Raw genomic sequence first — 16,914 nt, forward strand, 5'->3', positions numbered from 1 at the left:
CTCTGCCTTGAATGAAAATAGGGACTATAATTTTCACTAGTACAAAACAAGCTTACAAATGCAATTGTGTATTGGTTCATGTATGAATTTTGCTTCTAATGCAGCTATGGTTAGGATGTGAATAATTAGCTAATATATAAATGAATAATTAAGCTAACCAACTAAATCTCAATATAGTGGTACTTTAAAATTTCTCAATATTGAAAGATGATTCAAGTTCGAATTTTCTCTCTTAATGATTAAAAAAAAAGCTTAGGAATGTTGTTATAAGTAGTGGTTGAGAACTTATGCTGTGTAATTTGGTTATATACGACTATTTTGTCTATCTCTTTTATCACGCAACTAATAAAAACAAAGATAAGCACATGATTGTATACAACCGGAGCTTTCGTTTGTGGTAAGTTGGAGATGGTAGTGGGGTGGTACTGTGTGGGTTTGAATGTGGCATGGATAAGAAAAATAATTAAACCTCTAACCTCTCTATCGCAAACGTTCCTATCCAAAAATGGCAGCCTCCAATAGTACCATACACCAAGAGCTCCGGCCAAAAGCCAAAAGAGCATTTACATAGGCATATCTTTTCAGAGCATTAATATGCTTCTTGGAATCCTATGTGAAACCACAAACCTACTACTCCGAGCCAATCAAAATCGACCACCTGTCTAACACAAATCATCAATATGTTTCTTTGGACATGAAAAGCCCACCATCCCATCATCATTGCTTCCAGAGAAAAGTTAAAAAGGGGTTACCAAAAAGACACAAATACATGCACTACAAATAACTTAATGATATTTCTATGCTTTTCCAAATTCATGTCAATGGTTGACTTGCACAAGGGATATAAATCACGAGAAAATTAATACAATAGGTGTATGTCCAAACAAAAACAATACCCAACGAATTTGTAGCTCAAGTGATTGAAAGCATTTATCCATATATCGAGCTTTCTGGTTCAATTTCCCTCCCCTTCCCCTACCCCTAATACTTTCTATTAAATATAAAAAACTACTTTAAGCAAGAAAAGACTTAAAAATTATAACATAGGGCCTCTCCAAACAAGTGAGGCATCCTTGGCCACAAGAAGTCCCATTGACATACACTTGACTCCATAGCTCTCAATTGGAACCATGTTATTTATCTTGTAGAAGAAAGCCATTATGTTAATATATTCTCTAGTAGAACACGTAATATATGTTGTTTACCAAAATATATTTCGAATAAGTAAAAAGAAAGAAAAGAAGTTTGTCAAAACCGATAGAACAAACCAAAAACTTGTGTACATGGTAAGCTAACTAAACCTTAATTACTCTAAATTAAGCCTTAATTTATAAAAGAAACAAATTAACAACCACTGATAATAAGAAAAATCAATGAGCTTGACAGAACAATGTATACGATGAGGAGCTCGAGTCTGATCAACCTGCCAAGAGCTGTGAATCAGGAATATGATTCAAGAGTTCATTATGATTACTAATTTTCCAACCACAAATAATGTATATGTAGAGGAAGACTTGCTGAATGGTTATGATTTATTCAAAACTCACCTGTGCCATGCAATATATGGGAGGAGAAATCCATGAGAAGAGTGAAAAATAAAAACACCAAAAGCAACACAAGTCAAGGGTTTTTGAACATGAATATTACCAAGGTTTTCCAGTGTTCTATGTGAGTTTCTCAGAGAGAAATTTACAGAGCCAGTTTGACATGCTGGCCGCATCCAGAGCTTGTAAAATAAAAGAAAGAAACTTCTTCTATATGTACTTGTGAATATGGAGGTGGACAGAATGCCAAATTGCCTCTGTAACAAGGCCCCTGAGAAACCCTAGAGAGAGAGAGAGAGAGAGAGAGATAGTTTGAAGAGGAAATAGGTATAAGAGGGTGATCAGTTGTGGAATTTACATAATGACTCTTTTTGTATATATATATTTTGGTCAGGCCTTTTTTTGAAATGAGATTGGCTTTTTCTAGAAAGGGGGTGCATGAGCGTGCATGGTGTTGTATGACCTGTGTGGATACACACATAATGTAGGCGTTCCTTTTTTTTTTTTTGGTGAACAATGTAGGCGTTCCTTTTCTTTTCTTATTCCTTGGATCTATTTTTCAATTGGACTTGTATGCAACAAGTGCTTGCTTTATGATCTCTCTGATGTTTATGGTTGTACCTTTATGACAAGACTACCCTTTCATTTTTACCCTTCATTTTAGTGTACAGGCTATGTTGTGGTGCAACCATGCAAAGCTTAAACATGTGTTTTCTGTTTAATCTTACACTGTGAAAAAGTAGTATCTGTATCTGCATGACTTTATTTTTACTATGGAGGTCTCATGCGCTTGCTTCTCTTATGCTTTTTTTGACTTTTGCAGCAAAAAAAGGATGCAAAATGGGCTGTCCTTGTCTCCCACTTTGGTTCTAGTTACTTTGGTCAACCAACGCATGGGTTCAAACTTGTGTTTATTAAGAATCATGTTTATACAACTTTATAATTAAGTACTGGTAAAGTAGGGTTTGGTAGGAAATTTGGGATTGAGAGATGGCTCAAAACAGGGTCAAATAGTTTCATCAAGATCAGTAATAATACTTCTTTAAGGGCATGCATGTTTGTGGGACCAAGACAAGTTCAAATGTTCCATTTCGTTTTGGACCGTACTCACTAATTGAAAGTTAAAAACAAATTTTCCATATTCTGAGGTTTGATCATTAATGGATCATCATCAAAAGTTAGGGAAATACTAGCAGTCACTAGTTGAAGGGGTAAAAGTTACATGATAATATTGAACACTGTAATTTTGAGTGAGCTTAGGTAACGTTAGACCTCCTGGCAAACGAGTCATGTTTGTCATGTTCGTGTCAATGTAGTTTAAAGGAAAAGTTCATTTACAAGCATGTAATAACCCGTGCTTTTCCTTGTTCCAACTATATTTAAGAATACGGATAAGGCAATGGGACTTGTATCCCAGGAACTGATTTGTGTAACTAAGAAATATCCTTCAAATCAAATGTTCTCAGATCCAGCTTCTTTCTTGTGAGTTATATACCTAACCTCAAAGATTTTATTCATCTCTATTGGAAAGATTACAATCATAAACAACACCCAAATCTACGACACCATCAAGAAATCCGATACCAGCCACAGAATTTTAAAAAGTACAAGTACCGCCTAATGAAATTGAAACTAAAACCAAAAGGAACAAGTCTGGAGATAGAAGGTTTCTAAAACTGAACCTAATCTGAATTGATCATTATTGGTAAATGCATTTTCAATGACCACCTATTTTTTTTCTTTTCCCTATTCCACATACGGTCTTTCAACAAATTTTACAGCTTGCTATACAATTGCAATACTATATCAAGAGAATGTGGTTCCACCCTTTTATAATCAAGGGCTGTATATGCTATAGGAAAGCTAGTCTGTCTGACCTGTATGTGAAAACGACATAACAGGATTCTCAGTAATTGACGGTAACCAAGAACCTTATGCATCTTCAAGGTCAAAGAGAGACTCTAATGACAGCCTACTGATCTATGCCACTACCAACCAAGGAAGTGTCGTCTTCAACTATTTCGCCAACCGGGTTGTCCTTAGCCCATACAGCTGCATCTTGATATCCGAGCTCAAAGAGCCGGTCAAGAACATCATCTTCTCCTGGCTCAAGTGCCCAATTGAAAAGCTGAAATAGAAGGAAACAAATAGTTCATCATCTTATCCTCAAGGGAAAGGTTATCTTTCAAATGCGGAGGTACCAATTTACCTGTCGAGGGGTAGCCCTATCATCAGGATTACAGTCTGGACTGATCCCAATTCCTTGCAATCCTAATCGACTGGCAGGGAAAGCACAAACACGTACCTGCAAAGCAACATTATTAGGGGTGTACAAAAGTATCTCATCTGAGAATTTAGAATATTTAAGGAAGGCATAACTGTGGGAACCTAATTAATTCACAAACCTAGGTCAAATAATTCCTTCCATTTGAGAATTATTTGACCTAATCAGGAATTATTCAATTTAATTGGGGGTTACTCAATTAAATAGAATGATTCCTAATTAGGTTGAGGATTGATTTAAATTCCTACGAATATTCTCAATTAATGGAGGAGTTACCTAATTAAATTAGGTATTGATCTGATTGCTATCCTGATTAGGGATTTGATTTAAATCAATAAATCAAATCCCTAATTAAGTAAAATCTCGCCAAATTGGGGAGGAATAATTCCCTTCCATCTACGGAATTATTCCTCTGAAACCCTAGCTCCCGAGACTCCTATAAATACCTAGCTACACACAAGGGTTGAGGTACGTCTAAACTCCTACTGAAACTCTGCAGAAATTATCTCTCAGAAACCCTAGCCGCCACTCTCTCTCTCCCTTTTACACAAGGCTCCGGCCAACACTCACGGCTCCGGCCACCCAGTTTTTACCACACATACATATTCCCGTGCCCTATTTTAGCTATCGTTTCTCTTCAGATCGATTGAACTGACTTAGGCATCGGAGGGCCTTTGGCCAACACCCCCCGGGTGTGGTCTTCTTATTGTTATTCGTTTTGCAGGGAGAAAGAGAGGCGGAGAAGACGAAGGAATCTTTAGGCGAATATTCCCGTGGGAGGAAATTGGCTCCCACAAATTGGTGCTTTCATTGAGAGCACGAGTTATACTCAACGCGTGCTCAAGGAATCCGTTCCTCCTATTTTCCAATCCACCGAAGCCTTCCAAACAACCATGGTTGGAAGCAAGATGACGAGAGGCAAGGCCGCCGCCATGGCTCAATCCGCGACGGCCCAAAGCCACTCCACCCATGATCCTGCGATCGACATGGTGGCGCCACCACCTCTCACCACCGCGCCGGTCACCGCAGCCACCCAAGGCCCCTTGGCCGGATCTAGCCACCCTCGTGGCTCCACCGCCGAGCATGGTGGAACCTCCCATCAAGGTGGGCTCGTTACCACCGCCGACCTAGGCCCAATCTTGGAGCAACTTCAAGCGTTCCCTCCGTTGCCTCCACGCTCGACGCACGCTCCCGCGTACAACTCCCAGGAAACCCTAGCCCGTATGCAGTTGGGCTCCACACACTTCTCTCCTCCCGATCCACGAAGTCAAGCAGACCTCAATTTGAGAGTTGACCAGCTAGCTCTGAGAATGGACGATCAAAGCAATCTGATGAGGCAGCTCCTCAACCAAATCAATCTAGCTCAAAACCTTGGCCTTGGACCACTGGGCGAAGAGAGAAGGATGGACGACTACGCCAACAGGCAGATCGACGGGCGCCGAGTAGGTCAAGCAGGCATGAGCAGACAAGGAGAGGGACAACAATGTGATCAGCTCGCCAACATGTCACAAGCATCCGCAAGCCACACTCAAAGCGACGTGCGAGGAAGGCAGGGCCCACGACTCCACGTCCGCGACCGCCTAGGCCCGCAAAGGAGTGCTCCTCGAGGGCTAGGCTCCCAGAGAGATCAGCCTGACGACCATCGCAATGAGGATCGTGAAGAAAGGCGCTCTGCTGTTCACTCGTCGAGGAACATTCTTCAAAGGCTAGGCTCCCAAGGAGGTCAACCTGACAACCTTCACGGTGAGAACCGCGAGGAAAGGCGCTCCGCTGCTCATTCTCGAAGGACCGATTCTCGTCGACAAGCTGCGGAGAATCACTCGCAAGCACAGTCCACCAACACGCCGCCTAGGCAACACAGCCAAGAAGCTCGAACCTTGCGGATCAATGAGGAGGTCAATCAGCGTCGTCCAAATCGCGAGGGTCGCCGACATGTCCAACCAGCAATGCGTGCAGAGGACATCAAGAAGCTTGTGAGTGACCAACTACGAGACTTGAAAACCGGTGGGAACTTCGAAGATGCCCTACGTAAGGAGATGGACCAAGCTAACTCCACGCCTTTCACTGTCGAAATTGAGCAGGCGGCTCCCCCGAAGCGATTCTCGACGCCTTCGTTTACATCTTTCAAGGGAGACTCTGATCCCGAGAGCCACCTAAAACACTTCAAAAGTGTCATGATCCTCCACAAAGCCGACGACGCGTTAATGTGCAAGGTGTTTGTGATGACCCTGCGGGGAGCAGCTCAGGACAGGTTCCACACCTTACCATCTCGGTCGATCAGCAGCTTCAAGGAGTTGGCATACGTCTTCGCGAAAGAATACACGTCTTACCGGACAATCAAGAAAAACCCCGACCACCTGTTCAACCTACGCAAGAAGTCCGACGAATCCCTTCGAGATTACATCAAGAGATTCAAAGCAGAAAAGGCCAACATCGTAGGATGTGACGACCGGATCACGTCCTTTGCTTTCAAGAAAGGCCTTCCAGCTGAACACGACTTATACCGCGAGCTGACTATCGCTCCCAGCCAGACTCTGGCAGAGGTCTTCGCAATCGCGGAACGTTATGCGCTCTGGGATGACGATCGAATCGCCGCAACGAAGTCTACTAAGCAGGAAGATCAACCAACCAAGAGGGCAGGCCAAAAGAACGACGGGTTTAGCAACAGAAACAAGGACAAGCGCAGGTCACACCCAAAGGAGGGCGCCACGGTAGGAGAGAACTACACTAAGTTCTCCATCCCCATAAACCAGATCTTAGCCCAAGTGAAGGATAAACCTTGGGTAAGAAGGCCGCCACCCTTGAAGGGAGATCCGGACAAAAGGGATACCAGAAAATACTGCGCCTTCCATGGGGCGCACGGGCACACCACAAACAACTGCTTTGCTTGGAAAACGCACCTTGAAGAACTCGTGAGAGAAGGACACTGCACGGAATTCATTGCGAAGCAGGCCATCCAGCGGATTGAGGATCACGACATCGCCAAGGAGCCACCTCAGAAAGTCATAAGGATTAACACGATCCTAGCCGACTCCGAAGAGTCTGGGCTGACCAGCAAAGAGAAGAAGAGGAAGATCAAGCAGGCCACGGTGGTCTCCCAAGTCTCGACCAACCTTCCACCGGCAGAAGACGACCCAGTGATCGGCTTCCAGAAGAAAGATTTGATTGGCCTCGACATGCCACACAACGACGCCCTTGTCGTCAGCATTCAAATCGCTCAGGCCATGGTCGACCGAATCCATGTGGACGAAGGCAGCGCAGCCAATATCCTGTAGTTGACTGTCATCCAACAGATGGGCTTGGAAGCAAAGATCAACAAATCAGCCAAGTCGCTGACTGGCTTCAATGGCGCAACGACGGTTACCGTGAGCACCATAGATCTCGACGTCTACTCCCCACCTGTAATCAGCTCACAAACATTCATGATCATTGACGAAGTCTCACCCTACAATGGCATCCTGGGCAGACCATGGATTGGTAAGATCAACGCCATCACCTCCGCCACTCATCAGAAAATCCGCTACCCAATTCCTGGGGGCGGTGTTGGCCAGATCAACAGCGACCAGGCAATGGCGAGGAAATGCTCAGCTCAAGGGCTGAAGAAAAGTAAGCCAACACAATTCCTCCCTGTGAATCAAGCAGACCTGGAGGGAGCAGAATAGCCAGACCCCGTTCCTAGCAACCGAGCAAGCCAGAAGGGGAAGGGGATAGCTATCCCCTTATAGCAATCAAAGCATCAGGACCAAGTCGAGGAAATCCGTCCGGAGGTCTCTCCTGAAGAAGGATGGAAACCTGAAGAGGACGTCGAGCTAATACCCTTGGATCCTGACCAGCCAGACAGAAAAGCGCGGATCGGCTCGCGCCTAAGCCCAGACGAGAAGGTGGAGTTGACCACCTTCCTCCAGAACAATAAGGACATGTTCGCATGGTCACCGTCAGACATGCCAGGCATCGACCCGAACATCATCTGTCATCGCCTCCACGTCAACCCTGCCAGCAAGCTAGTGGCACAGAAGAGACGCAACTTCGTCCCAGAGCGGGTCGCAATCATTGAAGCCGAGATCGACAAACTTCTAGCAGCCGACTTCATTGAAGAGGTCTCCTACTCGGAGTGGTTGGCCAACGTTGTTCTGGTAGCGAAACAAGAAAAAGGCAAATGGAGAGTTTGCGTCGACTACACTGACCTCAACAAGGCATGTCCAAAAGACAACTTCCCATTGCCGAGAATCGACCAACTCGTGGATTCCACCTCCGGCAATCAGCTGCTCAGTTTCATGGACGCCTACTCCGGCTACAATCAAATCATGATGCACGAGGATGACAAGGCGAAAACCTCTTTCATCATCGAGAGAGGGACCTACTGCTACAAGGTCATGCCCTTTGGGCTAAAGAACGCCGGAGCAACATACCAAAGGCTCGTGAATAAAATCTTCAAGGAGCAGATCGGCAAGACTATGGAAGTCTACGTGGACGACATGCTGGTCAAAGCCCCAAAACGTGCAGATCACATCAAAAACCTCACCGAGGCATTCAACTTGCTACGCCAGTATCGCATGAAGTTGAACCCAAGTAAATGCACGTTTGGTGTATCCTCCGGTCGATTCTTGGGATACCTAGTCACGCAACGAGGTATCGAGGCACACCCACGACAAATCAAGGCCATTCTCGAGATGAAGTCACCTTCCACAATGAAGGAAATACAAAGTCTGACGGGCAGAGCAGCAGCCCTCAACCGATTCCTCTCGAGATTTACCGACAAGTGCAGACCATTTTTCAAAGCTTTGAAAAAAGGACAAAGAGACAAGTGGGATGAGGAGTGCGAAGTAGCTTTTCAGAATTTGAAGACTTACCTCACTTCACCTCCCCTGCTCTCAAAACCAGTCCCAGGCGAGGACTTGTTCGTATACCTGGCAGTGTCCAACTCGGCCGTTAGCTCAGCTCTCATTCGAGAAGAACTAGGGGCCCAACATCCGGTATTCTACACGTCAAAAGCTCTGCTCGATGCAGAGACTCGCTACCCGAAATTGGAAAAGCTTATTTTGGCTCATGTAGTTTCCGCGAGAAAGTTACGACCCTACTACCAAGCTCACCGAGTCATCGTCATGATCGACTTTCCTTTGAGATCAATACTTCACAACCCTGACGCTTCCCAGCGACTCATGAAATGGGCTATAGAACTAAGCCAGGATGACCTCCTCTACCGGCCAAAAACTGCAATAAAAGCCCAAGCTCTAGCAAACTTTGTGGCAGAATTCACCTCACCAGCCGAAGAAGAAAAGTTGGTCAACAATAAGAAGGAAAGTTCAAAAACAGACGACACCTCCAATGAACCCGACGAACCCACAGACATGTGGCAATTGCGCGTAGACGGAGTGTCGAACCAAAAAGGAGCGAGAGCAGGCGTCGTCATCATCACCCCGGATGGGACCTTATTAGAGCAAGCCATCACGCTTGGCTTCCCAGCCTCGAACAACGAGGCAGAATACGAGGCATTGCTCGCTGGCCTGTGCTTGGCAAAGGAGTTAGCAATAAAGAAGCTAGCCATCTACTCAGATTCCCAGTTGATCACAAATCAAGCGTCAGGTGAATACATGGCGAAGCACCCAAGGATGATCTTGTACCTTGACAAAGTCCAAGAGCTATTGAAGGCGTTTCCTACATTCACCATCCAACAGGTGCCTCGAGCAGAGAACGCACATGCAGATGCCCTGGCAAGCCTAGGGTCCGCGCTGGATACCCAATTCAGACGCTCCATCCCGGTCGAACACTTAGACCGACCAAGCATTGAAGAAATAGAGCCAATCGACGCAATGCAGATTGACGAGGACCCCAACTGGCAGGACCCCATCATCGACTACCTGAGGAATGGAAATCTACCAACGGACAAGTCCGAAGCTAGAAAAGTCCAGCAGAAAGCCGCGAGATACTACATGTACGGCAACAAGCTCATCCGCAGATCATACTCCGGCCCTCATTTTACCTGCATAAAGTACCATCAAACACTCGAGGTCCTTTACAAAATACACGACGGCGAGTGTAGCAACCACTCTGGGGGCATATCACTCACCTAGAAGGCTCTAAACATAGGCTACTTTTGGCCTACCATGCGCCACGACTCCATCGAATATGTCAAGAAATGTGATCGATGCCAACAATACAAGCCAATTCCTAACCTGCCTGCCGAAGTCTACCATTCTCAAAACAATTCATGGCCATTCATGCAATGGGCCATTGACCTAGTGGGTCTCTTGCCACCGGCGCCCGCCAAGAAGGACATGATGATCGTTGCCACCGACTACTTTACTAAATGGATCGAGGCCGAAGCACTTTCCTCTACTAAAGAAGCCGATGTGGAACGACTCATCTGGAGAAATATCATCTGCCGATTTGGCTGCCCACAACCACCAGTTACCGACAATGGCTCACAATTAATCGACAAGCAGATGACTGAGCCCTGCACATTTCTGAAGAAGAGAACCATCTACTGCAAATTCCAGAATGTGCCACAACAAAAGACAGTTGCCCATAAGCAGCGTCCTTCGGGAGACGCAGGGCGACAACCAAAGCGTCCTTCGGGAGACGCAGGGCGACAACCAAAGCGTCCTTCGGGAGACGCAGGGTGCGCCAGGAATTTCCTAAGGGAGGTATCCAGGTTCCTATCCGTTTCCTAAGGGAGGCATGATAGTCACACAGTTGCCCATAAGCAGCGTCCTTCGGGAGACGCAGGGCGACGACCAAAGCGTCCTCCGGGAGACGCAGGGTGCGCCAGGAATTTCCTAAGGGAGGTATCCAGGTTCCTATCCGCTTCCTAAGGGAGGCAGGATAGTCACACAGTCGCCCATAAGCAGCGTCCTTCGGGAGACGCAGGGCGACGACCAAAGCGTCCTTCGGGAGACGCAGCCCATAAGAAGCGTCCTAAGGGAGACGCAGGGTTCGCCAGGAATTTCCTAAGGGAGGTATCCAGGTTCCTATCCGTTTCCTAAGGGGGGCAGGATAGTCACACAGTTGCCCATAAGCAGCGTCCTTCGGGAGACGCAGGGCGACGACCAAAGCGTCCTTCGGGAGACGCAGCCCATAAGAAGCGTCATAAGGGAGACGCAGGGTTCGCCAGGAATTTACCTACAACGTATGCAGACCACGCCCGGAGTCCCTTAAGGGGGACCCTGGCAGTTGTAAATCTCCAAAAGAAGATGCGCAATCAAAGTACAGCTGACCAACCGGCCAAATTCAACAAAAAGAATATGGTCAGACAAGACCAATTATTCTAAATAAGAAAGCATACTACAATGTGAAAAGAAGTAAATGAGTCTTCATTTACTCTGAGATGCCAGCAGGAGATCCTTGATCTATGGCCTCTTCGGTGTCCGCCTACTCAGCCACATTCTCAGCAGCTCCACCTGCCTGATCCACGACGTCTGCCACTACCTCATCTACAGCATCTTCCTCTACTTCATCCTCTTCAGCTACCACCTCTTCGGTCGCTTGCTCTTCAGCTCCTTCCATGATTCACAGCATTAACCTGCTCACTTTACCCATAGATCAAATCAGAACAGAGCATCTCGATGTCTCCATCTCCAAGGGCATAGAAAGGATCATTTCCATTTCAGCGACTCCTTTTTCAGCATCTCGATCTCGATGTCGCTGGCCTGGCGGACGTTGTTAACCAGCTCATCACAAGTGGACGGGCTTGACAGAAAGTTCGTCTGGAGCATATCAAACACGCCTACATCCCCTGCAGGGCTGGACTTGTTCACCTTGGGATCAACCGCTGACGCTGAAGAATCACCCTTCGCCCGGGCAGATGACTCTCTCATCTTCTTAGCCTCTGCCAACCTCACCTCCAAAGGAGTCAATGATGCTGAATCAACTCCGCGCTTGGCTGCCCTTGACTCAACAGCTGGATCATGAGCAGACCTTTCGCTTCGATCTCCATCCTTTGGCTGATGCAGACGACTCAAACTTCGAGGAGGAATATCGGCATCTCTTTGACGCTCGGCAGAACTAGATTAGGCACGAACTGCCTCACGAAGCAGATCAAGATTTTCAGGCTTGCCAGCACGAGGCTCGGGCAGGACACCCCGAACACCGCGCATACCACCAACCTTCGTGCTATATGCGCCCGTGAGATGTTTGGCCCTGGCAGATGATGATGGAGCATACCCTACTTGAGTCTTCTCAGCATAAAGGAACTTTGGCTACTTCCTCAACGGAGACACATCATTCGCATGCGAAGTCGCAACTCCATTTCTTGAAGAATTGACATCAGCCTTCCTTTAGGCAGATCATTAGAGTCTGGACCATTCTGCTTCCATCTCTCCAACATCCTGGGCAGGGGGCAGACCACCAACTTCCTTCCGATACTTGCCCAGCAGACGAGTCCCGCAACGCATGAGGTCAAGCATGCTCCAGCCCAGACCTGTGACGATAAGCAGGAGATGGTCCACCTGCTCCACCACGGATGCCGCCCACTACTAGCCGTCGCCTGTCACGACGACAACTAGTCGGGCTTCCCCTAGCTGATCCTCGAAGCAAAAAAGAAGAAAAAGAAATATATGTGCTCGACTTACCTTGGGATGCACGGCGACTCCTCTCTTCGACAAGCAGTACAAATTCTCCAAAATCTCTCTCAAGCTAGAAAGTAGAGAAGTTAAGTTTGCGATGTGAAGAAGAGTGAAGAGAAGCCATGCATTTATGCATGTTGGGCATCCTAGGTCAAGAAGGAATTGCAAGCCCATTCCTACTGGGAACCCAACTCCAAGAACAGTCAAAAGCCCACTTCAATTGGGAGCCCAAATCCAAAAAGGAAGCCCAGTTACAGCTGGACAGCCCAACAGATGGTTTACATCTCCTACATGCCACCACGCGCCATGCAGAAGCTGGGGGGCATTTGTGGGAACCTAATTAATTCACAAACCTAGGTCAAATAATTCATTCCATTTGGGGATTATTTGACCTAATCATGAATTATTCAATTTAATTGGGGGTTACTCAATTAAATAGAATGATTCCTAATTAGGTTGAGGATTGATTTAAATTCCTACGAATATTCTCAATTAATGGAGGAGTTACCTAATTAAATTAGGTATTGATCTGATTGCTATTCTGATTAGGGATTTGATTTAAATCAATAAATCAAATCCCTAATTAAGTAAAATCTCGCCAAATTGGGGAGGAATAATTCCCTTCCATCTACGGAATTATTCCTCTGAAACCCTAGCTCCCGAGACTCCTATAAATACCTAGCTACACACAAGGGTTGAGGTACGTCTAAACTCCTACTGAAACTCTGCAGAAATTATCTCTCAGAAACCCTAGCCGCCACTCTCTCTCTCCCTTTTACACAAGGCTCCGGCCACCACTCACGGCTCCGGCCACCCGGTTTTTACCACACATACATATTCCCGTGCCCTATTTTAGCTATCGTTTCTCTTCAGATCGATTGAACTGACTAAGGCATCGGAGGGCCTTTGGCCAACACCCCCCGGGTGTGGTCCTCTTATTGTTATTCGTTTTGCAGGGAGAAAGAGAGGCGGAGAAGACGAAGGAATCTTTAGGCGAATATTCCCGTGGGAGGAAATTGGCTCCCACAACCATACCACAAAAGTAACAATAGGAGGCCGCCATATATTGATAACAAAGTAAATGAGGCTAGATCATCATGGTTTTTTTTTTCTTTTGTGTTGGGGAGGGTAAGTGGAAACAAAAGATACATGATGATAATATTTGAGATATTCTTACTTCTACATTAGTAGAGTCAATTCAAGAATAAAAAATGGCAAAGAAACGGGAATTGGAGGGCATAATAGACAACATGACCTCATAAATGTGGGAAAGGTTTCACAGGAATATGTAGGAAAAGTTTGAAACCCCATTAAAATGCATGTTTACTTCACATAGTCATGAGAGTAACTAGGACCCGGATTAGCAGCACCCTCAAACAAGTTGCAACATTTTTGGTAAAAAACCATTGGTAGGAAAAATACTAAAATAACTTAGGTTTTGAATCACATTCCTGTTATCTAGCTAATAAGACATAGGAAAGAGAAACAGTTAATACCGTCTGTGCTGCAGATGTTGGTGGCATAAATAATGTCAAGCCCCCATCAATGCAAAGCCGATTCCGGAACATCGTTGCTGGTCTTGGTGCAAGATATCTGTACTGCAGTACTCTACTTTTAGTTCAAACTTCATACATTAATCAACACAGCAGCAACTACCGCAGGACAAAATGGTAAATACAATAATCACCCTGGAATAAAGGAATAAGTAAAAACTGCATCAATGAGATCCTCCCTAGAGTCAAACTGATCCACCAATAAACCCCTCGGTCTCCATAGAAGCTGTGTTACTGCAACTGTGGGGGAAAAAAAAGGAAATCATAAAGAAGCTGCATGCAGAATTCAAATGAAAACCCAGTTGATAATACAAAGGACATGCATAAAATTCCTGTTTTTCTTTTTTATTAAAAAATATTAATTTCAATAGCTAAAATATCCAGAAGTCTATAAGCTTGGGATTTTTTTTTGGCAGACACAAAAAGAATCTCTTTCAGAAGATACAATCAATAAGGACCAGTTAACCATGAATTAAAAAAAATTTAAAAATTAGATGGGAAAAAGAAAACTTATATGGTTAAACAGAAATAACCAAGTGGTGAAATGGATCATCGCTATATGTTATAAAAGAAAGGTATTCAAACATGAATGAATTGAGAGTATAAAGTAATTATTGACCCGCATCTTATTACAACTACTGCAAATGGCAGCAAACCAACCAATATTATCACGCTAACTAAGCTGGAGACACTGGGTTTAAATTCCTAAGACTGCAACCTTCCAATATAAGCTGAGGATAGAGGCTCACATGTGAGGAGTTAGATATATTCAGTGTGAGAGAATATTGAACTGAAACTTTGGGGGGTTTCTATACTCCAGATACCTTTTTCAAACTCCTTACATCTGTCAGTCATTACACAAACTTTGGGGCAAAATATTCATGTTAGGCGGTAAAGTAAGATTTTACAGTTTTGGGAAGAGAAGGGTGGGTGGTGGGAGTGCAAGAAAATATCTTGATTCATTGCTGTTTTTTGGATCACTTTATGTTCTTGTTCAGATTTAGCGGGTGAAGAGCGACGGCAGCCACTTGTATTTGTGGTAACTCAATAGGACAGGACATCCACGGTTTGAACACCTCAAAAGTGGTAGGTCAAATTCCAACAATTTGAAAAAAAAAAACATACCTACTTTTTCCACAAGCAAAAGATCACAGGACTGATGCTACCCAAACATCACATCACAGGAACCGATCCTACCCAATCATAAGCAGCACCAAATAGTCACACATTTGAAAGATCCCCATTGATACACATCTAAATACATGTACTTACAAGTTGTCAATTCATCTACACAAACAATATTTATTGCATATGGACTTCAAAAATTAAACCAAACTCTAAAGAAGAAAAATAAATAAAAAGCCCATACACTTCTCGATTAGAAAACATTCTTTTTGAGTAGGGAACAAAAAAACCACTTACCTCGAACCCTCCCATTAGACCTAATATGAGCATCATCGGGCAAAAACTTTTGAAGAACATCTCGGAGAACAGCCTGTACAAATAAAAATTGGATAATCTAAATGCATGACAGGGAAAATTAAAGAAGATGATAAACAGAAAGAAATAGAAGAATGTTGAAATAAAACTTACAATATAAGGGTAGAAAATAATTGTATTGCATTACTAGTGACTAGAGTTCATAGGTGTTCATATAGAACTCCAAGACACAAATTCTGCAGTACAAATTATCCTAAGATTTAAGGAATTGAGTAAATCAATCAACAACAAGACAAACAAGGAAGTCAACTCCTCAATCAGAGTCAGTCTGAGACTGTAAACATCCATATTTCAACAAAGAAAAATGGAGAAAATGAGAGAAAGGAGATGGAAGAAATAGAACAAGAGGGAAAGATCTATATTCCAAAATAAGATCCGATTACCAGACATATATGTACATAGGCAATATAACAATAATGTTCTACCAGAATAATGAAAAAAATAAAATAATAACCCAAAAACGTTTATAAGTCAACATTTATTCAAATTTCAAATTCCCCCTTTCCTCTATTCCAAGATTTCTTAAATTAATTTCACATGGTTAAGGTTAATATACAAATGAATGGCATCAATGTAAAACTAAAACTCCAGCCTGTATACACTTTAACTATGTTGATGATTACGGGTTTTTCTTCAAATCTTAAACTCATGACGTGGTTATGAAACTATTAATCTGGCATGATTTGTTAATTATATAAGTCTTGGTGTATATATGTGCTAGGGCCCATCCACAGTAACTTACTAAGACACAACATATGTATGTGCACACGTATATCTTTGGGAGTCACTAAATTTCTAGCCACTCCGTGGGCAACATCGTTGTCCAGGAGTATTGAGTCATTCACTGTCACGGGCCTTCGTGCGGAGGCAAAGTAGGGCATCCATACTGGTGCCGCTGCTTGGCCCCATATCTGAGTTGGTGGAGCTAGGTTGAGATCCAATGAAAATGGGTAGGAAGAGGTCATTTGATTTTTTGCTTTGGTTTCTCACTTTCTTTTCTCTTTTGTGTGTTTTTCCCCTTCTTTCTCTTCCTCTTTTATAGACTTAGTTTCTACTTAACCCTAGCCACTGTGCTTTTGAGTTTGGCTCGGCCCTTACGGCTATCCTCCTCTGTCCCCTCACCCGCTCCCCAACCCCTTTAATTGCATTTCTGCCTTTCAGCGCTTTCAAGAAACAAAAGTCATCACGGCTTCCTAAGAAGCCAATAATTCTGGCTTGGGAATGTGAGAGGGACCTCTGCTTGTCGACACGTCTCTCATTTTGTATCCCATGACTCACAGGAGCCGAGACATCAAGGCCCACTTTTTTCTATTTTTCAGAATTCTCGCTCTTTGTGCTTCTGACAACATTTCTTTGTTTTAATTTTCTAAGCGTTTGGGCTTTCGTTTGGGTTGGGTTTTCAATTGGTTTGGGCGTTACAGTGGGTTGGATTTCTTCATGCGTAGGACTGTTGTTAAGGCTTACTGTTTTGT

The 16,914-nt window shown here is 44.3% G+C and overlaps 1 protein-coding gene across 1 annotated transcript; it reads right to left on the reverse strand.

The window, feature by feature from the left end:
- Window positions 1-3,102: 3,102 nt before the first annotated feature.
- Window positions 3,103-16,407, reverse strand: LOC148293633 (uncharacterized). Its single transcript, XM_088254545.1, has 6 exons — window positions 16,330-16,407; window positions 15,365-15,437; window positions 14,077-14,182; window positions 13,886-13,982; window positions 3,754-3,849; window positions 3,103-3,672 (listed from the first exon to the last, which is right to left on the reverse strand). Exons 1-6 carry the CDS (start codon window positions 16,405-16,407, stop codon window positions 3,517-3,519), a joined length of 606 nt encoding a protein of 201 aa, XP_088110671.1. The 3' UTR covers window positions 3,103-3,516.
- Window positions 16,408-16,914: the final 507 nt, after the last annotated feature.

The sequence above is a fragment of the Prunus avium genome, chromosome 6, assembly GCF_965620075.1.
Source record: "Prunus avium chromosome 6, drPruAviu1.hap1.1, whole genome shotgun sequence".
Taxonomy (NCBI): domain Eukaryota; kingdom Viridiplantae; phylum Streptophyta; class Magnoliopsida; order Rosales; family Rosaceae; genus Prunus; species Prunus avium.

What these genes read in the sequence shown, in the direction of transcription:
- LOC148293633 (XM_088254545.1), bottom strand. Translation starts at nt 16,407, where the DNA reads ATGACCTCTTCCTACCCATTTTCATTGGATCTCAACCTAGCTCCACCA. An exon ending in CAACATCTGCAGCACAGACG is followed by an intron (nt 3,850 to 13,885) that starts GTATTAACTGTT and finishes GTTGCTTTGCAG; the next exon opens with GTACGTGTTTGTGCTTTCCC. An exon ending in ATAGGGCTACCCCTCGACAG is followed by an intron (nt 3,673 to 3,753) that starts GTAAATTGGTAC and finishes CTTCTATTTCAG; the next exon opens with CTTTTCAATTGGGCACTTGA.